Source organism: Orcinus orca, chromosome 3 (genome assembly GCF_937001465.1).
Source record: "Orcinus orca chromosome 3, mOrcOrc1.1, whole genome shotgun sequence".
In the NCBI taxonomy this organism is placed as follows: Eukaryota; Metazoa; Chordata; class Mammalia; order Artiodactyla; family Delphinidae; genus Orcinus; species Orcinus orca.
This window is the reverse complement of record NC_064561.1, coordinates 31,549,023-31,574,173: the sequence shown is the minus strand read 5'-3', so window position 1 is coordinate 31,574,173 and position 25,151 is coordinate 31,549,023. Positions and strand designations below refer to the sequence as shown.

Below are 25,151 nucleotides of genomic sequence, written 5' to 3'. Positions count from 1 at the left end.
ATGTGTTTGGCAAATTTGGATGTATCCAGTTGCTATTTTAGCACTTTCTCAGCCCCTCTTTCATCTTCTTTTCCTCTGGGACTCTGACAGCATAAACATTAAGTCTTTTGCTATCATTCCATACATCCTTGAGGCTCTGTTCATTTTTTCTTCTTTAGTCTATTTGTTAATCTGTATAGAGTGGGTAATTTCCATTGTTCAGTGTTCAAGTTCCCTCATCATTTTTTCTGTCTCTTCATTCTTCTCTTGAACCCATCTATTAAGGTTTTTTATTTTAGTTATGTTAATTTTCACTTCTAAAATTTCCATCGGAGTCTTCTTTATATCTTCTGTTTGTTTGCTAAGATTTTCTGTTTTTTTAATGAGACTTTCTATTTTCCATTTTTTAAAAGTGTGTCCATAATTGCTATTGAGGCATTTTATGATGGCTATTTTAAAATCTGTGTCAAATAGTTCTAACATCTTTGTCCTCTCAGTGTTGGCATCTATTGATTAAACTCTTTTCATTCAGTTTGAAACCTTTCTAGTGCTTGGAGTGACGGGTTTTTGTTTTTTTCTGAAGTTTGGACATTTGGGGTATTATGAGAATCTATGAGTTATTTTAAACCTTCTATTATAGTTGGTTTCCCCTGACACTGCTGTGTTAGATGAAGGATTCCACCTCATTATTGCTAGTTTGGCATAAAAGTTCAGGTTCCCTACTCAGTCTTTGCCAAAACCCAAGGGCAGATAGTTCCTCATTAGGAGCTGGGAGAGGGGAGGAGCTAGGAGTTCTGGTTCCCCACTAGACCTCCACTGATACCTCCCTCAATGGTAGGGATAGGAGTGCCTCATTACTCCTCCCCGCATGATGTCTACTGATACCAACAGCCACCAACCATGGGCAGAAGGACTCATTTCCACTGGGTGATAATGAAAGTCCTGAGTCTCCACTGGTCCTCCTCCTGTACCACCCCAGCAGAGGAGAGTGGCACCTTATTACCACCCAGTGGGAGTGGAAGGCCAGGCTCTCTCTGAGGAAAGGATGGGCTCATGACTTCCTGAAAAGCATGAATGTCTAGCTTCCTTCTTAGTCTTCTCTGAAACCACTGTTTGGGGTTGGGATGCCTTGTCACTTCCTCAGCAGCATGGAAATCTAGGCTCCGCACTTGGCTTTTGCTGGTGAAAGTAGGAGTAGGGCTACTGAATTTTCTATGTTGTTTGGCTGGAGTGAGATGGTTAGTATCTAAATGTTTCCTCTCTTGTTAGGCTGCCCCTTTCATAGTCCTTTGGCTAGAGGAAGCAAACTTTCGTTGGAACTTTTGTTGTCAGGGTCTATTGCTGTGTCTGGGTTGCCAGTGTCTTTAGCTCCAAGTCTGAGATATATAGGGCCAAAAGAAATATCAGAAACTCACCACAGTATTGTTCCTTGAGTCCTGAGGGCACTAGTTAGTCGACCTCTTACTCCCACCTTTCAGATTCTTCTTATGGTTGTTTCATATATATTATACAGGGTCTTTAGCTGTACCTCATGGGAGAAATAGGTAAAAGTACATTTATTCCATCTTTTTGGAAGTGGGCATTTCTAGACTGCCCGATTTTTCATGATACGCTCAAGACCCAGATTTTAATATAAATTCTCCTGTTTTGTCTTTTTTTATATTGGAAATTAATAGTTAAATAGTAGGCAAAGTGCAAAATGTCTACAGTCCGACAGTCTGTGCACTCTGCTCGGTTTCCTAAGAAATTAGCTTTCCTGGCTAAGATTTGTCATTTTCTTACCTCATTTTATATAAATGTCTATCATTTATCTGGAGGTGACATTACTGACAAACTGAACTATCAAGGGCATAGCTAAGAAAGAGGAGTTTAGTGGGAAAAGATCACTAGGCAACCAAATTAGAAGTCAAAATGTCCAGACACTAAATTTCTTGTACTTTATAAATAGGTAATAAGCCTTTAGGCTCCCTCTTAGAGCATGATTTAAAAAAAATATGTGTAAAATAAAATCACATACATACACATGTAGAAAGTCAGCGCACTTTCCAAAGCATGATGCAAATTAGAGGAGATAGGATTTCATGAGTTAGGAACACTGCAGACATTAAAAAGAAAAAACTCAAAGTGCAGCAGAAGAGAAGAAAATGATAAAATCCATTAAAAACAGCCAAATCCCCTAAAAAACACTTGTGGCTCCTCATTATTGGTGCACACATTCTTACACATCCTCGGTAGGTGCTAAAGGTCTTCCTTTATCTGTGTGTTGTTCAGGTATTGATATCTATCATTAGAAGTTTGAGTTTCAGGGACTCATGTGATCATCTCTACCCTCTGCCTTATGCAAATTTGCAACTACTTACCTAAGACAAAAAATTGTTTTTAATCATTCAGAGGAGAAAAAAAAAAACACTTCTTATAGAGTCCCTACCATGTTGTTAGGCAGCATATTGAGAGCTTTACCACAGTATCTACTTTAATTTTTATGAACACTCTATGCAATAAATACTATTATTTTCCACTTTCACTGTTTGAGAAATGGAGTTTGAAGGCCAGGAGTAATTTTACAAGGGCTCTGGCTTCTCAGTGGCCATGATGGGATTGGCTTCCAACAAGACTCCAGTAGCCATGCTCTTAACCAGCCTGTAATATGGATTCTAAAATGTTGAGATCACACATTGGGAATTAAGGGAGAGGTTTTTGGACATCTAGAAATTGGTTTAATGTTAAGACACTTGAATTCACTCTGCAGCAGCAAAAACTTCCACGCTGACATTGACTGTGTCCTCTGGGGTCTTGACTGGTGACTCTCAAAGATGCTTCTCTGCTTCCTAAGTCAGGAACTGTAGGCTCCAAGAAACTGAGAATTAAACTTTTTATAAGTGACTGTGGCAACAGCACAACTGTGCTTGTTGTTTACAACAGGTATACCCTCTTTTTCATTGCCAATTGTCAAACAAAGGTGTTCACAATTACAGGCAGTTTGATACTCTATATTAGGGAGGGTTCATGAGATCCAGAAGGACCTCTTGGTATGAAAGGACAAGGAAGGGATAACTTGGCTTCCACTGTCTTGGTGCAGATGCCATCCACATTGCTGTGCATCCAAGCTAGTCCTTTGGTATACACAGGCATCCCACTACAGCGTGGTAAATAACCAAAGAAGAGCAGAGGGGTTCCAAACTACAGATCTGCTCCCCAAGTATTTCCTGACATATTGAGGAGGCAGTGAGCAACGGTAGCCTAGAGAAAAATCATTACACTGGCTCTGGGTTGTATTTGCCATTTTAATGAAAATTTGTATTTTCCTCTTCTGTCTAGGCCCTTCCCTATGGTCCAGGCTATTTTGCATGGCCAGTGAAATCACTAAGAGCCTATCACTTGGAACTTAGTGGCATCTAAGTGTTTTGGTCTTGTTTGCTAGGTAGAAGGCTAGTGTTTTCTGAATGATGTTTGTGTATATTTCCAGGCCCGGGGTGTTAAGCAGCAGGCTGTGGGGCTCCCTGGTTGCCAGGTCATATGTTGGAAAGGCTTCTTTGCATCAGCTTACCTACTGTGTTCAGTGCTCTTCCCCGTTTTTCTTTGCCACAGTGGATATCCCAGCCATGAAAAGGACAGTATCGGTAGGCTTAGGTTGATGGTCACAGGGTTGTGCCAGTTAGACCTCTGTGAGCAAGGTGATGTCCTGTAGGTAGGTGACTAGGGGAAAGAAGAGACCAGGTGTGTCCAAGATACAGATTTGCGAAGAAGAGAAAACAGATGAGGAGTTTCCTGAAGGCTCATTAAAGAAATCAGAGGAAGATTGCATGTCAAGAATGCCTTACATTATTATTCTCCAGACGCAGCCAGGCAAATTTTATGTTAGTCGAATGTGACCTGGTACCATTACTAAAGCATCACCAGCATATATTTACGCCTCATACGCCTTTCTTTTATTTTTATTTATTTAATTTTGGTATTTGTTTTTCCCCAGTCCTTCGATAGCAAAAACAGAGTGTAATTAAAGTGGAATAAAATCAGATTTGCTTTGAACCACGTTGCAGTAAGATCTTGCATTAGAGTGACAGACTTATCATGCCATCTTTGCACATATAGAAAATCAAAAGATGAGTTATTTTGCTATTACTTTTTTCCCCAAATCTATTCAATTAAACAGCAAGAGAATTAATTTACTGTGTCGAGTTCTTCTATTAAGGCTGATTGTTTAAGTATACATTAAGCGTTTGCAGAAGAAATGATGCAGCGCTGACCAAATTTGCCTTCTTGTGTTTTTATCTGAGTCAGGGCGTGAGTCAGAACTGAAAGCAACATTTCTTAGGATCACAATCTGGGTTTTTCTCCTGTGATGTTTTTAGGTGGCCAAGTGACAAGTGCCCAAACTCAGGCCTGACTTTTCGGAAAGCATCGGCCTTCTGCCGGACCTGGATAATGGATGTCAAGGATCGGCGACACCGCTCTCTGACCAGGGGGCGGTGTGGCAAAGAGTGTCGCTACACGAGTTCTTCCCTAGACAGCGAAGACTGTCGCGTGCCCACGCAGAAGTCCTACAGCTCCAGCGAGACTCTGAAGGCCTATGACCACGATAGCAGGATGCACTATGGAAACCGAGTCACAGACCTCGTTCACCGGGAGTCAGATGAGTTCCCAAGACAAGGTATGTAGAGCTGACCGCACTGATGGTCCGAGCTGTCTTACATGCTTGCACTGTTGCACGTCGATGAGAGAGGTTGGTAGAAATGGGGAGCAAAGCAGGCCGGCATCAACTCCCCATTAAAGTTTAGTTTAAGAGAACAGTCTTCTCATTAACCCATATCAAACTCCTGTGGGGATTATACAAGGGCCTCTTTTGTTCTAGACACTCAATTCTTTGACAATTTGGTAGTTGCTTTTGGAGACCTACCAGGGTAGGTTTTGACAGATGTGACAGGCAGCAGACCCTTGACCCCATGAGGGTTATTCCTGAAACCATCACGGATTCTGACCTTGAGGAACATGGAATTATCTGTGATTTTTTAAACTATTTTCCTTGAAACCAGCACACAAGCCTCCCAGAGTTCAAATTTCTCCTGCTTCTCACTTTGGGCTTCTTGGTTATATTCTCTTTGAACAAATGCTATAATGATAAAAACATATTTGAACCACACCCCTGATACAATAATGTTTAATTTCTCTCTTCCCCCCCCCAAAAAAAATGTGATGTTAATTCTGAGTTACACATTTTTTTGTTTGTTTTGGAGCACAGGTGAATTCCAATTTCAGTTCCACTGATATAATTCCCATGTACTTTCACACAAACTTAATTTTCATATAGTATTTTGATTTCTTTGGGGAGGAGAATGTTTTCGCTCCAAGCACTAACGGTTGGCATTCTCTTCATAGTCACTGTCCGTGGAGAATTTTGTTATCACTTGTCATGGGTTGCTATAAATGTATGGACAGGTAGACTCAAGCACAAACAGTCCTGAGAAGCAGTGTGTCTGAGTTGACTCACGGGCTCCACGTGTTGTGCTTTGTGTACCAGCCTTGCCGTGTATGTGATTTACATAAAGACTTAGCAAAATTACAAGTGTATGCACAAAAATACAGTGAATGCACCAGGAAGGGTCGCTCTGCCTGTGCCAAGGGTCAACGGCCTGCCTGCTGGGTTACTGCATCATGTGTTTATAACACCGATTCTGTAGTTCTTGTTCTATGTCCCTGTCAGTAAATGTTGCGACTAACTTAATTCCTCATGAGATGCCTTAGCTTGCGTCTTAGTCCTTTCAGGCTGCTGTAACAAAATACCGTGAACCAGTGGCTTATGAACAACAGAAATTTATTTTGCACAGTTCTGGAAGCAGGGAGGTCCAAGGTCAAGGGACTGGCAGATTTGGGGTCTGGTGAGAGGTCTTTCCCTGGCCCACGGACAGCCATCTTTTCCTGTATCCTCATATAGCTGAAGAAGGCAAGAGAGCTCTCTGGGGCCTCTTTTAAAAAAAGGGCACTGAACCCATTCATGAGGGCTCCACCCTTGTAACTTACTTACCTCCCCAAAGTCCCACCTCCAAATACCACTGTGGTTTTCGTTTCATGTAAAAAATTTTGGAGGGTCACAAACATTTACTCTATAGCAGCTTGGAATTCCATTCCCAGTGTCTTAGCTTCCTTAAGTTACTTTACTTATCTATTAGAAAACACCACTTATATGTAATATATATGTATATATCCTATAATCCAGCGGTTGTTCTAAAAATAACATGTTCTCAAATTCTCCTTGTTTAGCCTAGGTTCAACTTTTATATTTAATAGAATATTCAACAAAATCAGTGGAGAAGCAGCTAAAATTGTTTTTCCACTGCCATTGTAGACCCTTGCAGAATACACTTTTTATTTAATCTTCACTCTTATTTTCTGAGTTGCCTTCATGTAAATGAAACATTTTGCAAACAGGGGGAGGGTTCCTTGAAAATTGTTCTGTATCAAATGTGTTTGATCTGTGAGTACCGTCAACAAGTGTTTTACTTTGTTAAATTCTCACCCAACCCCAAAGTGCATGTAGTGGGAATTGGAGAAAAAAAAAAAAAAAATATATATATATATATATATATATGAGGAAGCACAGCTTAATTAAGGGAGGGCTTAAATATCCACTATGAAAAATGAGGACACCTACCTGTTATTTCCAAGAGCATCTCTAATACAAGACTCAAATATTTTGAAAGGTGATGCACGTTCAACACGGTTGAAAGCCTTTCATTTTCTGCTGTACTTTTGGTTTTATTTATGATACTACTGCATACGTTTTTGTTTCTTGTGATTCTGGGCTGAAATGTGGCCTCTCCTTCCTAAGTCTCACTAAAGGTGCATCCTGGCTTCTGGATCATTGTGCACTGAGCTGTAGATCCCAGATTATTGTTGAAATGTGGATTTGCCTATCAGCTTTTCCCTTATTAATATTTACATAAAATGAAACCAAGTGCTTGGGATTTTATTTTCATATATACCTTTATTCTTCCTGTTTAATCTTGTTCCTCTCCATTGATAATAATGGAAGTCGCTTGGCCATATCAAACTGCTAGCTTTGCAATTAACAATTCACACATGCCTTGTGTTGTTATTGAGCCCATATTTGTTTGTGTAATGTGTTTGCATGAATTAAAAACTGTGCAGGCCAAAAGTAGAAATGAAAAGGCATTGGAAGTATTTGCATATGCAAGTGCAATTCCTTCTGAAGACATCTATGAATTTATGCATGAAAATGTAGTCAGTCTGAGTGGATCTACTTTGATGGGTTCTAAAATTGAACTCTGCAGGAAGTAAATAAGCACATATTTAAGGAGAGGAGGAACAGGAGATGCAATCTGGCAAGCAGCACTTTTTTTTTTTCTTTTCTTTTCTTTTTTTTTTTTTTTTGCGGTACGTGGGCCTCTCACTGTTGTGGCCTCTCCTGTTGCGGAGCACAGGCTCCGGACGCGCAGGCTCAGCGGCCACGGCTCACAGGCCCAGCCACTCCGCAGCACGTGGGATCTTCCCAGACCGGGGCACGAACCCGTGTCCCCTGCATCGCCAGGCGGACTCTCAACCACTGTGCCACCAGGGACGCCCGGCAAGCAGCACTTTTAAAGTGAAACCTAGCCACTCCAGAGAGGATTAAAACAAATTTTACACTCAGTAATAACAGTACTTTTTAAAAACTGTCATGCATTTCCCATTTTATTTTCTTATTCATGAAATCAAAGAGGAGGATCACCTCGGCACTTATTAGCCTAGAGGTACATTAGCAAGGATCAGAGCGGGATCATCTCCTACGGTATTCTTATTTAAAACCCAAGGCACTGATCATAAAACAAACGCGCTTCTCACATACAAGCAAGTTTGGCACACACAGTTGGATGACTCTCCAGATGCTCAGAGGGGAAAAGACTTGCCAGCTAGCAGAAGTGATTTGGGGCCCGGGTCAGACCTTGTCCTGTTTCCCCAACTGGCTGGCAGCAAGTATCAAATGTGAGAACCTGCCAGGTCCCAGCAGGAGAGATGAGCCACATGTTCCCCTGAGAAGCTTATGGAAACTCCTGTCAAAGTAAAACTTCTTTGCTTGCTTTCAACACAGAATCCTCCTCTGCCTCCTTCTGTTGTGGGTCTCTTCTCCTACGAAGAGACAATGCAAATTACCTGTCTGGCCTCTCTGTGCTGGATCCTCCTGGTGTGAAGGGAGAAAATTATTGACCTTAGGTCTATGGCCGCTGGAGTCATTAGTAATTAGTAAATGACTAATCCTGCACTAAATAGCATCCTAGTGGTCTGAGAGTTAATGCGCCTGACAAAAGTGACCAGTGGTCTGATCCCTGGGCAGACCCAGTCGCAGCCTAATCTTTGAAATAGATGCCACTTTGAATAACGTAGGTCAGCCAAGTTCCCAGGCAGGTTGTATCAGCTTGTTCTTTTGGACCCTGAAGTTAGGGTGTAGAACAGTGTGATATACAAGACATCCTCCCGTGGCTTAGGAGCCTAAAGTTAGCTTTGAACTCTGCTTTTGCATATTTATGTACCTGTGACTCTGGTCTAATTCTGTGCTTCACCAGGATTACTGTCCAGTCTTCAGATGTGTTAAACAACAACAATCATAATAACAAAAGAATAATGGCTAACAATTATGGAGACTTTCTTCATGTCAGGTGCCTGTCGAAGCATTTTACTTGTAGTAATTCAGTCAATGTTCAGAGCAATGTTGTACGGTAGGTACTATTATTAATCCCTTTTTTTATGGATTAGGAAACCTAGGCATGGGGAGATTAAATACGTCATCCAAGGTCACCAACATAGGAAGAACTGGAGACAGGTTTCACATCCAGGGAGCTGGATTCAAGAGCTGTGTTTTAAACCGTTATGTTTGAGCACTTCTCAAATAAATAAGTAAACCAATGAGAACAAGCCATTCAGCTTCAGTCAAAGGCCATGAAATTCAATGGAGAAACCTTTTAGGTATCAACACCTATAAGCCTTTCTCAGTATAGGAAGTATAATCCCTAATGTTGATGGAACATAGAATGAGCACCACCAGCCTCAGTGCTGATCTAGATTCCTGTTCTCGCCCATTCCCCTCCATGTGCACAACTATCCCAAACTCCCCGGAAGCCTACCTTCCTACAGTGCTTCTCCACCACCCACCCCTGTAGGAGAAAGCTCCCAGTGTCAGTATGTGCGCCAGGCTGTGAACACTGATTCTCTTCCCTCCCCTAGGTCATTGCTTTTTGCACCACCTCTCATCCCGGAGCACTAACCAAGAAAGGGGTCACTCCCTAAAAGCTATTGCTTAGGTAAGCAGAACGGACTGGTTTCTGGGCTATAGCCAAGGCTCAGTGGGCCAGAGGGTTCCGCCAGGCTTCTCACCCCTCTAACAGCCCTTCTTTCCAGTTAGTGGTGCAAGTCCCTTGAGAGGGGGCCAAGATTGAATTCTGTCTCTGTACCTCAGGCTGTCTGTCTGGGTCAAGGTTGAAGAAAGAACTAGAGGAAGACTGGATTTTTGAAAGGATGCTTGCATCTCTTCTCTCCATCAGATCTAGCACAGAAACAACTTTCACTAACCCCTTGATACCCTTTAAAAATACATCAACACACACACGTACACATTTGAGGCTAGGTTTGATTTTGGCATTTCATAAACTAATTTCCACTCTTGTGATCTTTAAAATAATTTGGGCAATACGTTTTTGCTCTGTGTGATTTGGCATAGCATAAATTAAACATGTGCTAATGAGCTGAAAACTCATGAACTACCAGTAAACTCAAGTGTTACCTGTATCGATTCAATTAATGTATGTTATAATTGTTGAAGTACATTGGAAACCTGTGAGCATTTCTGTTTATACCATTGTGTTAAAATAGTTATTTTTCCACTGTACCCAAAGCAACAGTTAGGTTCTATTTTGAAAACCCCAGCCTTTCAATTTATCTGCCACAATAAACCGTTATGTTTTAGGGAAATTCAGGAGTTTGGTTGGTCAGTATTTGGAAGGCTGACCAGTACCTTGAGAAGATTGCTTTCCATTTATTCTTCCACCCCTAGGCAAGACTTCTTTTCATACCTCAACTGAGAATAGCGTTTTACTTCTTAGTCTTTGGTTGTGTTGTTGCTTTTAAAAAAAAAACCTTTAGAAAAAGAAGGGCTCTACAACATTTCAATGTAAGATGATCTGTCATCTTCTTGCTGGCTAACTTGAATGCTTGTTGCTTCATCTGAAAGGCATATGGGAGAGCAGTTAACAGTGCAGACCCAGAGTTAAACTGTGTCTGTGTCCCAGTATTGCTGTGTTTGATCAGTATGACCTTGATCACATTCTAGAGCACAGACTAGACTAAGTCTTATTTTCTGTTCTTGTAAATGTTTCCATCAATAGGATTGTTGGGATCCTTTCTTACGATTATGCATGTACGCTATGGATGTTGTCTTTCTTTTAATAAAGTGCTGAATACATGCTAGCAGTTATGATTACTACTGTTTTAATACTATTGTCAGCAAGAGTGGTGATCATCTTCCCTCCAACCCTTACAATATTGTGTGTGACAGAAATCTCCCTTCTTCCCACGTCCACACCTTCGATTTGTTTCCTGTGACTTGCAAAACTTCTGACATCTTCAAAGCCAGAATTTCTCTTCCAGTTGTTGATAGCGTGTGTTTGACGCCCTACGCACCGTACCTTTTGCTCCCAAAGATGAACATAACTCACAGCTTATTTCCCTATTTTTAGAAAGGAATGAAAAATACCATGTAGCAACTGTCAGCTGATGCCAACACACTGTAAGAGTTGCTAGTCCGACAATTTTACAAGTAAAAAAAAGAAAAAGATTGGAAAAATGCTCTAAGGTAGTGTCACTGGATACAATTTTTTTTTAAGATTTTTGTTTTATAGCATATAAATGGCATGTAAATCTTAGGAATGGGTTTAAATTACAAGAAAATTTTATGAATATAAACTCTGGATGAAAATTATTTAATTCTCATCACTCTACATGTAATAATTTAGAGTCCTTTTCACTTAGAGAGTTGAACTTATCTGTGTTTTCATTGTTGTATTCACTGCCCTTCTAGCATTACAGTCTTCATGTTTCCCAGTTGTTATTCTTTCGGTAATTATCTACTGTCAATTTCGCATTCAACTTTGGATCTAAGTTTCTTTGAATTGTCTTCCTTTTCCTGTTCTTTTTCCGCGGTAATTCTCCATTTCACCTGAGACCTTCCCTCTTTCTTCTCATGGCACTTCCTTTAGAACAGTCTCGTTTGTACAATATGAATGTTCACTGCTTATGCTTCTCAAGACTCTTTGAGTTACAAGTAGGATAATATCTCAACTGAAATTAGCTTATGAAAAAATCTGTTGCTTTGTCTTATGTCATTGGAGAATCTAGCAATACATCTGGCCTCACACTGAAGTCTTTTTTCTCATTCTCTTTACTTGGCTTTACTTTGGAGAGAGATCTGTTGGAAGTTGTCTGTTGATAACCCCACTCTCATGTCTCTTCCCTGAGTAGCATCATTGGAAACAGTCTTCTGCAGTCATCAGCAGAACATTCCTGAGGAAGATTCAGATGGGCCTGGCATGGGACACATGCTCATTCCTCTGTCACTCTGACTTCAGTTGGCCATGTCTTGGGCTTAGGCTATACCCAGAGGTAGCTTATAGTGAGTACTTTCTAAGGCTGATGGAATAAATGCCATATAGGATATAAAAATAAATGTTCTGATATCAGACATAGGTAAAGAATATTGACCGGCCTGATAATACATGCCTCCAATACTAGTGGCACTCAAGTCTGAAACAAGTGCAGTCTTTCCAAGCTCCCATATCTGCGTCCCCAACTGCCCTTGGAATATTTTTCATAGAAAATCCAGTAGAAAACTTAATTTTATTTTCCTCAAAATCTGTTTTCATTTTTTCCGCCCGTTTTGGGGGATGGTATCATAACTCCTGCCTTTAAGGTAGAATCTTCTGAGACTGTCTTTTTTTTTCCTGGCTTCTTTATATCGATGTTCACTACGTCATGACCATTATCTTTCTTAATTTATTTTATTTCCAAGTTTCTCATCCCATGGGAAGCTTCCAACATTTCAATATTGTCCCACTGCTTGACCATTTAAATTGCCTTTTTCCATCAGTCTTTCCCCTGGCATGCCTTTTTGTATCATGGATAGTCTTTGAGTTTCTAAAGCACTGCCTTATTTTTTTAATTTATTTTTGAATTTTTAAATTTTATTCTATTTATTTTTTTTTTATACAGCAGGTTCTTATTAGTCATCCATTTTATACACATCAGTGTATACATGTCAATCCCAATTGCCCAATTCATCCCACCACCACCACCCCCGCCGCTTTCCCCCCTTGGTTGTCCATACATGTGTTCTCTACATCTGAAGCACTGCCATATTTTTAAGGGGTGCCCGCGAGGCAATCGTGTTAAGTTATGGGACACAGCAGTGAATAAGGCAAACATGGTCACTAACCTCACAAAACTCAGCAATCCTAAAGAGGAAAGAAATAATAGACGTAGAACTAGATATGGTCTGATAAACAGCGCAAAAGGGAAAATACTGGATGGCTTTGGAGAGGTATCTAACCCAGAATTGTGCATCAGGGGTCTCAGAAATTGTGACATCCTTTCATACCCTTGAAGGATGAGGAAGAGGTGGGTGATCAAAGAGGCAAGAAAGAGCATTCAGGCAAAAGATAGAACATATGCAAAGATCTGGATGGGACAAAGATGAGTTGTTCCAAGGATCTAAAAGAAGTTCAGGTTAGCTGAATGTGGTGTGGGGACAGAGGAGATGGAGTGGGAGAGAGAAACTGGCTCCTGAAGGCATTTCAGAGAAACGATGCTTGCTCCAGTTGATGGAGTATGTTACAGGGAGACAAGATGGTCAGTGAAGTGGGGTAGGAGGCTGTGTTTTATTTAGGCAAGGGAGCCTAGTAGCCTGAACTGGGATAGTCGAGATGACTTGAGAGATGTTGTTGGGGAACAAAGACTGTTGACTTTTTAGGACCCTATAAAAGCGGAGGCAGGCAGAATGTTCTGGATCTCTTGGGCATTGACCGTTCTCTTCTCCTGCAGAGAGAATACTGCCTTCCTGATGCCAAAATTACTTAAAGAGCCAGAGAAGGTCACTGCTTGTAAATAATCTCTTAAACGGAAATGCCTAAGATTGTTAGTTCAAGTTCCCCTGGAATGGCAACACAAGCCAGAGTATAGAAACGTGGTATTATAAGAATTTGGATGTTTTTCTCGCTCTTATTAGCCTGCCTATGCAAAGAGTAGTACCAGCAACAGAGTACCTCGTATGGATCCAGGGCAAGGAAAATATAGGAAAAGGATTATGTTTCATCTACTGCCCTGTGTGACCACAGTACATTGCTCGTTTTCTCTTATTGGCTAAATAAATCAGGAACTCATACCAGATGTGTGTGTGTGCCTGAGTGGGTATTTTATTCCTGCCAGTTGGTAACTTGACTAGCAAAGCAGAGGATGCTGAGAATATGAAATCAATACTTTTCTGGCAACTGAGGGGGCAAGCAAGGTGAGGGAGGGAAGAGGAGTCCAGGACATTGCTGAAGTTTCTGGTTATGGCAACTGACTAAATGTTCCTGCTCATCACCGGGGCTTGAAACAGAGGAGGGGCTGGTTCGTGGGTTAAGATAGGATGTGTAACTGTGGACCTTTCGAGTTTGAAGTGCCCTTAGGCCATGCACGTGTAGATGTCTAATAGGCAGTTAAATGTACAGCTCTGAAATTCTGCTGAGATGCTTGAGCTGGATAGAGATTTAGGAGTTGACAGCTAATAATTTTATGGGACTTGGTGTGATCAGCCAGGAAAGAATATACAAGGAGCATAGATAAAGGGGTTCATGTGAGAACACAGGCAATCAATGGACAGGAAGAGGCCAAAGATCCTGCAGAGAGAGTAGAAAAAAACTTACTTTCCTTTCGATGCTCTACTTAGTCTAAATTTGACTTAGCATTCATTCCAGGTAAAAATGAATAAAACAGCACCTGTCTTATTTCCCACTCCACTACCAAGAGTTGACTTCCTTTTCATCCCCTAAATCAGAGGTCACGACGTCAAGGCGCACAGGCCATGCTTGGCCCCTAGGTGGCCTACAGGTTGCGTTAGACGTTTAGAATGGCATGTGCATAGCCAATCCATTCACGTTCCCGTTCGCTGCAGGGGCCCCATCACTGCTTTCTATCTTAGCACCCGTCCTCCTCTTCAGTCACTTATGTTGCATGCCAGGGCCCTCTAGGCTGTTGCCATTGCGAAAGAGCATGAACCTTCCCGTGTCCACACTCCTTCCTTGTAGAGTATCTACCTGCCTATTCCAGATCTGTTAGTCCCACAAGGCTTAGCCTCCGGATCACCTCTGTGAGAGAGCTCAGCCCTCGGAATCCTGCTGGCCCTTCCTGTTACTGTTGGCATTAGCTCTTTATGAGCGACTCAGCCTCCCCAGCATGTGGATGCTAGGACTCCTGTGAATAGGAGATCAACAAAGTGCTTTGCAGCTTTCTGTTCTGACTGGTGGAGGCTGCAACAAGAGAATTTATTTTTATCAGTGGCTTGTTTCCTGTTCTAATGAGAAGAATTTAAAGCTCCATGACTCAGAAGAGGAATCCACTTAGAAATCTGGGTTGTGTTTCTGTCCAGCAGGACAGTATCAAATCTCACATTGTGAAATGCCAACCTGCAAGAGTTTTCTGCAACACACTTGGATGCACATATATTGAGTTTCACTACCATTTGCTTTTTCAGAGTGTTGGCGATCCAGTGATGCTATTGGCTTTTCTAGGCTGGTGCTACATACTACAGTCCTGTCTCTGCAGGGACCTACTATGTCATACGTGTAGGGAGCCTTTGGTGCAATGCGATTGGTGACAGGATATAATTCCGACCGGAAGCTTTAGAAAAACGGCACTGTGAGAGGTCGAGTAATTAATTGCCTGCGTCTGTCTCAGGATGCCTTACAGTCTAGGTCCAGGAGGGGTGCTGCCCCACCCGTTGATGAATCGTCATGCTGATATTATCAAAGGAGACATTACATTTTCAGTGTCACATTTTTAGGTTTTTAATGTAATTTTCAGCCCTGGCAATTCCAGAAGCATCCCTAGGGACATATGAAGAGGAGGGGGCTGGTGTCTATCCAACGTGAATTCACGTTCATTTCTTGAGCACCTTAATCGGCACACGTATCTCACAAGACCTCTTTTTCTGCTGCAGCCAAACTCCATCGTAACACCAAGTTACTCAGTATTCCTCCTGCTTTCCTTTCCACTCAACCTCAAGTCAGATCTACTTTAGTAATAAATCTCTGCTGGGAGCCATCAGAACAAATACTGAGTGTGTGCAAAGATATTAAAATAAGTGCAACACAGACTTATTTAATAATGTCCAATAGCCTTTTATAATATTTGGAATATTTTACCAAAGTTACTATGAGAATTATCTTTAACACATTTTCTCCAGAATAGAAAGATCTTTCTGGGAATGGAAAAAAAAAAAAACAAACACACACACACAGAAAAGTCAGATGGGCTCTGTTATATTCTCAGCTGAACCTGTTATTCTTCTCCCTTTTCCAGATCTTTTTCTTTGGCCAGAACCACCAAATGTGAAGCTTCCCTTTGTTCACCCTGATTTCTGAATAGTAGGCATCGGGCAGTTGCTGTCCCAGTGGGATGCATTTTATTTTAAAAATAGTTTGAACTGCCTCCTTTTCAATTCCCCCTCTTCCATGGCCACCTTGACTGTATAATAGGTGCCTCTCTGTCTCTCCTTGTACAGTTCAGGTCCACTCCACATATGGGGAATTAAAGCGCTCAATTTATTTGCAGCACTGTGAACCAAAATGTTGAATTTATTTAGAGAGTCATTCCAGTGGATTAAATTTGTTTCTATGGATCTATTTGCTGTAGCTGGAATATTGACAGAAGAGAGGAATATTACTTTAATGTCCTCAAAAAAAAAAAGATCCAGTCAACTGCAGGATAAATATCCATAGCCCCCCAAAAGCCCTCTCCAAATGACTGCAAATTCAGGTGACCCCATCAACTTTAAAAAGGTCCCCGTCTACCTGGGAACCTCGGGTTCAAATGTTCCTTAGTTCACAGTGGCGATTCAGTTAAAGCTCACACTCTTGACCCCCATTTATATTGGTTGCAAAAGCCCAGCCAGGAGATGACCCAGTTAACACTTTGTGCTTCACAAACCGAGAGCTTGAACAGCAGGGAGGCTACAGCAAAGTGCTGAGTTGTCCTAGCTGAGCAGTGAGGGGACAGCAAGTGGGGCCACCCCCTCACTTCATTTGTGTTTCTGGACCAGTGGCAACTCATCAGACTCTTCTGGGGAGTTTTGAAAAGTCCCCATGCCCAAGCCGATTCAATCAGACCCTCTGGTGGGGGAGTGGAGGAGGGGTGCAGAGTTGGATATAGGCATGAGTATTTTTAAAACTGTACTTTTATATAAATGAAACATCTCAAAGGATTGAGTGCAACAGGACACAGACTACAGATTGTAACAATTTCTTTGGTAACTAATAGCATTTCAAGCTTACAGGGCTTTATGCTTAGCATAGTGACTTGGAATCTCACTTTTCATGCAGAAGCCCCTAATTCCAGTTTTAATAGCACCTCATAATTCTTAGAGGGTTTTGGTTAATAAATGCCATGTAGCCAGGAGCGCATTACCTCATGTTTCCGAACCAAACCAATAATGAGCAGCCATTTGACTCTGTATCAGTTATCATAGGTCCCTGGTTGCCAGGGTCCACCTATTTGTTATGAGTCAGAAGAAGCAAAGGGACTGATTCTTCTAGAACCCCTGCTTCTTGTTGTACATTTTGTTAAACATTAAAAGCGAGGTTTAATTTGAGCACCTGGCTTGGAATGTAGCATGTAATCAATTAATTGTGTCAATTGATCCAACATCTTCAATGTCAAAGCAGTCATGACAAATTGAAACCTACCCTCAGAAGAAAGACAGCCAGGTTACATGTATGGTGAAAGGTGAAGCCAGTGAGGAAGGATAATGTTAATGTTGGGTTCCTACCTGCTTTTCAATGTGAATATTTCTTGAGCCTGAGAATAGTTCAAGTGAGGTTGAAAGTCTGACACTCACAGGGAGGGTAACGTATCAAGAAACCAAGCAGTCTGGGTTTTCACCCATGTGCCACGGTGGAGACTGTCCTGACTTGGACTGTGCCTCTCAGCTCTGGCAATTTGGTGCCTTTGGGAATTCGGCTCTAGTGTTGTTAGATCTTCCGACTTTTCAAGAAAGGTGAGAAATTTGGATTTTATTTTCATAAAATTCTCAGATTTTATTTTTTATTTTTTTTGTGGTTCACATTGCTTCTTTGTCTTAATTTTATTGGAGTATAGTTGACTTACAACTTTGTTAGTTTCAGGTGTACAGCAAAGTGATTCAGTTATACACGTATTCATTCTTTTTCAGATCCTTTTCCCATATAGGTTATTACAAAATATTGAGTAGAGTTCCCTGTGCTATACAGTAGGTCCTTTTTGATCATCTGTTTTATATATAGTAGTGTGTATATGTTAATCCCAAATGTTGCTGGAATGGCCACTCCTGGGGCAGTTTAAGTAGGCTCTGCACACATGCTGGCCTCATCTCCTGCCCCGGAATTTTCTGATGATAAAGTACTGAATGCCGTTAAGGACGGGGACAGTGGAGTGTAAGAATGTCCACCGTTGGCAGCTGTGGGGCTCGCTTGACCAATAAGTTCAGAAGCCAGTGGATAGGAAGCTAAGGATAAATGCCTCTCCCCTTCACCCTGAGAAGCACAGCCTAAGGTTCCAGCTCCACCATCACTAAACACCCACAGCAATGACCAACTCTATGACAGATTCTTATATTGGTGCTCCCTCCTGTCCTGTTTTTCATCCTGTCCTTCACTCTTGTTCTTTTGAATCACTTCCCAAATAATATACTTGTTCACAAGAATTTTTCTCAGCATCTGCTTTCAGGGCAAAGTTGGTTAAGGCCTTTGGCAGCTAAATTGTTTTAAGCATCGTCATGTAGGCCAAAAGAAGACTATCTATAGAAAAGATGTAGCTCCTGAAGCTGCCAGCGTAGGACTTCTTAGCTGGGAAACGGTTGATTTAAAAAGAAGGCGTTGAGCTTGTGATAAAGATGTGGCTTGGTACTTAACTAAATTTTAGAAGGTTTGTGATTTGTTTTTTTGGATTTTGTTTGCATAAGAAATGTACTTTTCTTTCCTGTTTCTTTGGTTGGTTGGTTTTTCAAAAACTTTTAATAAACTTTTAATTTTAGAATAGTTTTACATAAAAGTTGTAAAAATACAGAGTTGCCTGGTTGGTTGTTTTTTGTTCTTGTTGTTTGTAGTGCATGTGAGATTTCTAACTACATGCCTAACAAACCTGATATTGCTCTTTCCCCTTAGAAGCTATTATATCAGATCTCAGAAAGTGCAGAATAGCAGGCTTACCCTGCAAGTTCCTTGAGGACGAAGACAGTGCCTCATTCAACTTTCCGTCCCCTTTAATACCAGCCAGAGTGCCATGCACGGGGACATTTAATAAATATTTGTTGAACAGGGGATTCCCATCACACATTAGAATCTGGAGGGATCACATCCGGTCCCCAAGCTCTGCCCGCAGCCCCCACATCCCCTTTTCACCTCCCCACAGGGCAGCTTTCCCCCTGTGTTTCGGTTTGACCACGGCAGATTGGGAAAGAACATCGGAAGGCTGAGGTTTTTTTTACTCAGGGCTGGCTTTGCGAGACCACCCCCCCACCCCCTCCCCCGCCGCATTCTCAGGCATGATCAAGTGATCTTGGTGCCACACCAAGCCAGAGCTGCCTCTTGGCCAGCTCTGGTACCCAGAGAGCTTTCTAGGACGTGCCTGTGCCGTGCATGTCACGATGTGTTTTTAGCCAAACCCTGAGTGAAAGCCAACAAGTTTTGCTTCTTTTCTAGATCCTCTAAGCACACATCCTGCTTATTTACTGGGTGGCTAACAAAAACAACAATGATAACACAAGCTATAATTTCAGCCTCGGTTCTCAGAAAACCTTTACAAGGTCCTTTTATTAACCCTTTTCAGGAAACACAAGCGACTTGATCGCAAAGCCATAAAACATAGAAAATTAATATCTGTGTGAACAACTTAACATTTGTTCAACCTTGGTTTACATCTCAGGAGAATGATTAGTCGAAGAACGTTAAATTATGCAGTAGCTTAAGCTACCTGCTTTCAGTCTTTAACAGAATTAGAAGAATTCAGCATTCTATGTACGGGATTCAGCACATTTTATAAAGGGACTGGGTCAGGAATGAAATGAACAGAAGCCACCTTCTTTCATAGAGTTTTGTCGTGTCTTGTTTTTTTAATTATAATACTTTCTGGTTGAGTACTTATGAAGTACCAGGAATTCTTTCATGCACCATACATGTATCCATTCAATATCTCCCCAATTTTAAAAGTGAAAAAACAGGTACAGAGATCATAGATAATTAAAGCTAAGTGGACAGTGGGAATTCACTGGAGGATTTTCAGCTGCAGAGCAGTATAATATCATTTACCTTGTAGAGAAGTCCCTGGCTTCTCTGTGGGAAACAGATCCTAAGGTAGTTAGAGAGGCAGCAGGGAGAATAGGTAAAAGCCATCCAGGGTTGCTCAAGGGAGAGAACATCCAGAGTCCTACATGGGGTTCAGGTGTGTCTGATGGAAGTTTGGCGTCTCTGAGTTCAGTTCATACATGAAGGTAGTAAACTGACTCCTTGTACTAGATTTGCTAAGTTTCGGATATGAGCAATGGACATTTCGTAGAGCACGATGAAAGCACATTTCAATTAGATCTTGGCCCTTATCCATAAGTCTTACTTTCTGGATCAGAACGGTGGGTCCAACCCTTTTGTTCCTTATCTCAAACCAGGTGCCCTCTGCTAGCCTCTACTCCCCTGCCCTCTATACACAATGGGTACTGAGTTCCTACTCCTCAGTCACCCTTAGTGGAGAGTGATTCCTTGGCTTTTCAGAGCTGATTTAATTCTGGTATATCATAGTTGTTTTTTTTTTTTTTTCCTTAAGAGAGAAGAATCTTTTTTTTTATTTTTCTTTTTAAAGACCAGACAATCCTCTGTCATCTAAAAACATACCCATCCCTGGTTGTATGGCCTATCACAGCTTCTTGTTCACAGGTAACTTTCATAGAGAGATGCAGAAATACCAGCTAAGCCAAGTGTTGAGGAAACAAAACAAAGAAGTGGCTAAGAGCTCAGCTTGAAAATTTGCCATTTGCATGACTGACTTAGCCCCCAGGCCAAGCAATTATTCTGAAAACTGTCTTTTTGGAATTTTCTGTCACCATCATCCATTTCCCCAATTCTCTATCACCATAGTACTCTCCTTTTTGTCTAAGACAGAGACAAAAGAGTTGTAACAATAATGTTAGTAGCTTAAATGTACTGAACAATTACTGTCTCATCATAACCTATGAGATTTGTACATGAAAATCATCACTACTCTTAAGGACTACCAAGGTTTAGAGGGTTTAGTTACCCTACTAAGGACAGGCCCCTTGTATGTAAGGAATGGAAGAGAACTAAACTTAAGCCATCTGATTTGAGTGGCTGCTGTTTGTAGGGGCTAGAAAATGTTTGTTGATTGACTATGTAACAACCATACTTCCCTCTACACTTGCTGGAGGGAAGAAATCAAATCCAAATGTTGAGATGGTCTGAACAGCCAGGCTGCTGAGAAGCAGAGTATCATTACAGCTATTAAGACAATGCAGAGGGTTATTTTGGTGTTCAGATCTGTGCAGCCAGATGGAAATCATAGTTCAGGCTTAGTGTTGTCAGACAGCAGAGGCTTTGGGCCAAGGGGAAGGCACGGGTGAGTGATTTTTGACTGTTTATCTCTAATGTGTGTGGCCAGTGTCACTCCCATCTCTGATGGCTGTGGTTTATTCTATTATACTGTCAGGATTAAAACACCTTAGCAGGAGAAAAAGGGAGGGATACAAATGCTGTGTCATTGATGTGACAGATGCTATTTCTCTGGAAAGCATGGACGATGAGGGCATGGAAGCTCTCAAAAGTGCCACGGCCGGAGAATATCAGAACCAGACAGACCCTTAGGGACCATCTGTTTCAAACCACTCATTTGACAGATAAGAAAACTGAGACTCTGGGGCTTCTGTGGTGGCCAAGATCACACAAGCCTCTAAGTTTAGAGCTGGACCCCTAGTTCCCACCTCCTAGGTCAGTGTTCATCCCGCTCTGTCATCAGCTGGTCAAGTTCATGGTTCCTTTCCCTAGATTCATTGAGTAGAGTTTTACATTATATTTATGAGTTTTACATTCTACATGAAGTAAAGACTGTCTATATTTTAACAAGGTTAAAGAAAAGTAGGAAGCATGGGCTGGAAATTATTCCCTTTGCTCTGCAGTATCCATGCAAGTATTATCATTTTAACCCCAGAGCGGTGGTCCTTAGCTCTCCTCCTTGCTATCTTTTTTGGCTAGCGCCTTTCCATTCCCTGAACCAAAGGAAACCCTTTGCACCTCCTCATTCCTGTTAAGTGATGAGCTGAGCCATTCTTTGCCTGCTGTAGCCGCCAGCTCCTTGCTGTGTTCTCACCCATCCTTACCTCACGGTCTTCATCTCCCGTCTCTCTCCCGCTGTTTCCTGTGTGAATAGAGAGGCTGGATCAGAGCAAGTCAGAGTTCCAGCCTGCCAAGAAACCCCAGTGCCTGTCTCTCCACCTCCTGCCTCCCTCCTCACTTGTTACTCTCTGCACAGATTTTCCAGCAACTCAGATATTCTGAGCTCCTTGAAATCAGTAAAAGGACCCAGAATTTGAAGCAGAAAGACGTGGCTCCATGCCTAAGGCAGACCTCGGGGAGCCACGTGATGCTGGACGAGTCTTAGGTCTCTCTGGGGCAAAGTGTGTTCCTCTGTACAATTGGTGTCTTAGTCCCTACTCCAAAGTGTTATTTGGGGGGTAGTCTTCATTAATGGTGAAATACTTTGTAAACAGTGTTCGTTACCACCAGATTGTTACTGTGAGTGAAAAGCCTAGTGACAAATGACTTTGGAAATGCTACAGTTCTATTTGCAGATCCCCATAAGCTCGAACGCATTCACCTGTTGACACAGACCTCCTGTGGGAAAATCTGTCCCAGCCCAGAAGGCTGAGCCCAGGAACCCCCAAAAGCTGTTGGATCTTTCGGGTGTCAGAGAGTGCTGTGTTTTCCTCTAGCCTCGCTGCCCACCAGCGCCATTCTGTGTCCACCCATAAACAGGGCCAACTTCCCAACTCTGAATTCTGCTTATCACTTAGTGGAGAGGTAGCATTTCTTGTGGCCCAAATCTCACCAAGTCTCCCATGTAAATATACCATCAGGCTCTGCCTGTACTCTTCTCTACGAGATAATGCTGCCACGGCATGGGTTAAGACCACAGCGTTTAGTGATTTCCATTTCTCTAGGCACGGACGTGGACACCTACATGCAAAAGTAGCCCTTGAAAGACAAACCAAGTGAACCGATTGCAGAGACGAGGGTGGCGGCAGGGAGGTGGGCATTCCTGATCAGTCAGAGCTCAAACTCATCTAAAACGAACCAGCCACATAGTAAATGGGACATTTAGAGTTGCCTAGAGTTCTAAACTATCTAATTTTGTAGGAGCTAAAATCTTTATCTGTAAGGGGATGTTTTGAAATATAAAAAATCACTTTTCTAAAAAAAAAAAAAAAAAATCACTTTTCTAAGAGAATGTTTCTGTTGCCCCTAATAATTTTCCTACTTTGTGTCCCTATGCTGAGGCAGGTAAGCTTGCCGTGGATGTAGTACCGCAAAGAAAAATGGGAGGAACAAAGACCGCTGTTGTCCCTTCTCTCTGATCCCAGTGGGTTGGTACCAGCATAAAAGGAATCTTTTCCAAAGCTCAAACTAGGGATGGATCCCTCAGAAAAATGAATGTCTGTAAACAGCTTGAAAACCTCATCCACTGTTTGCTTTATTTTCATCCCCATTCAAACCTTAGGGCTGTGAAAAGGATTCGAAACCTCAAATCCAGGCTAGTTACTTTAAACCATAGGAGATCACTCAGTCAACAAACACTTACCTATGGCTGGCTTTGTCACTAGTTTTGTTTGGGAGCTGGCGATACAGACATAAAAAAGGTATAGTCCACGCTCTCAGGAAATTTACAAGTCCATGCCAGAGAGGTAAAAGGGCTCTATAATGCTAATATCAGACAGAAACTACCCCGGCCCACAGATGCACAGAGTATTGCAGCAGCAGAAGGGAAGGCTTCTTGGAGATGGTTGAGATTTTGCAATGCGAGTCAAGGTTGAGTTTGCTGAAGGTTTCCTGAGATCCATTTAAGTTTGCTCTAGTATGAACTAGATTACTAAAATAGACAGAGAAAATAGCATCCCGATATTTAAATATATGATTACCCTTTCTTTATAAGTACTTAGCTGGAAGTGTCTTAGGATGAATACTAAAGCGCCTATCTGTGAATGTACACCATATTGGAAACAGATTTACTGTCCCAAAGTGTAATGCTTACTCAGCCATCTGATGAGATTTGAGCACTGAACAGTTTGAGAGGGATGCATAGAGCTGTTTTATTACAAGATGCTGTTATGAGTTATAGCAGCTTTCCTTATGCTATACGGCTGTCGCCAAACAAGTTACATGAATATAAGCAGTTTTATTTGCAATTTTTTGCTTACATTTTCTTAGCGTATTCCGATTATGGCTTCTCACAGCCCGACTCATGCTCCTGTGGCAGTTCCAGTATATTGCTTTATTCAGAGCCAAAAGGAGCCTTTAAAAATATTTGTAGAAAGTTCTCCTCTGAGTATGCAGTGTTTGTGTTTAATGGATGCTATCACCTGGCACTTGTTTAAAAAAAAAAAAAAAGAAAAAGAAGACTTTTCACTCTTGAAAATATGTGTTTATTTCAGAGCAAACTTAATAAACTCATTAATTAGCCTCTCATTTGATGCAGTTTTGGCGACCTCTGAGTAGGAGGTTTTGTGTTTTAGAAGAGAAAAATAAATAGCATTTTGAATTTCATTTGATCAGGACTGAATCCAAAACAACTAAAATAAAAAAGAATTAATTTCACATGAGAGATGTACACTAGGCTTGGTTGTTACATACACATTATAGGCTGGAAAATTAGTGATGTTGATTCCCCTTGAATGTGTGAAAGTAAATCAGAGAAATTGATGACGTTAATAAAAATGATAATAACAGTAAATTTGTCTATACTAAATGCAAATAATTGTTAAGCTGGCACCCGAATGAACCTTAGACAGCTAGGGACTTAGTTTCAATCCCATGTATTTTTATTTTATTAAGTATCTTTTTAATCAGATTGTTATTAATAATTACAATCAATATGTAGCATACAATGCTCAGAATTCAGCGTCTTCCTTCATTTTGCTGTTTATTTTTGGAAAACAGTGTGTTCATTAGTGCTTGGCTTGGCCCAGTGTTTGAGAGATCCCGGACATTTGCACAGGACTGCATGCATAACCAAGCTGCAATGACAAGGTGGGGAGGGCACAGGCTGCTGCATGGAGTTTTGCATAATTTAGGGGATCAGTCTTTAAGAATCTTTCAAATTACTAGCACTGGATTTTCGTTTTTCCTGTATGAAGGAAATTCACATCCATTGTAGAGAATTTGTAAATAAATATATAAAGAAGAGAATTATAACAACCTATTATTTTACCTCCCAACAGTAATTACTGTTATCATTTTGGAATATTTATTTTCTAGCCTTTTAGCTGTTTATGTATTTGTGTAATGTGTTTTCAAACTTGGAATTATATGTACTATGTAGTACCCTACTCTTTTTATTTATTATGTCATGAATGTTTTCCTTTTCTTAAAATATTCTTCTGAAATAAGTTTTCCTTAACAACTAGCTGTGTGGCATTGTCATATGGATATACCCACACTATGCTTTTCATTTACTCTTTTTCTTCCAGTGGAATTTTAGCGTTCATGCATTTTTTATTACAGTGCTTCAGTGAACATCATTCTACATAAATCTCTGTGCATGTCACTAATTTCCCCTGAAAAACTTGTATTTTAAATTATGCTAATGTAGAAGGAAAAAAGAACAAGGAGGCTAGACTTTAATGTAGG

The 25,151-nt window shown here is 41.2% G+C and overlaps 1 protein-coding gene across 4 annotated transcripts in view; it reads left to right on the top strand.

Moving 5' to 3' along the window:
- The window catches only part of LOC117195387 (teneurin-2-like), a 739,625-nt gene that overhangs the window by 659,497 nt on the left and 54,977 nt on the right, over window positions 1-25,151 (top strand). For all 4 annotated transcript variants that reach the window (XM_033432121.2, XM_033432125.2, XM_033432120.2 and 1 more), the window contains one exon: window positions 4,332-4,630. In XM_033432121.2, the coding sequence (XP_033288012.1) occupies window positions 4,405-4,630 (226 nt within the window). In that variant the 5' untranslated portion in view covers window positions 4,332-4,404. The remainder of the gene's footprint in view (window positions 1-4,331; window positions 4,631-25,151) is intronic.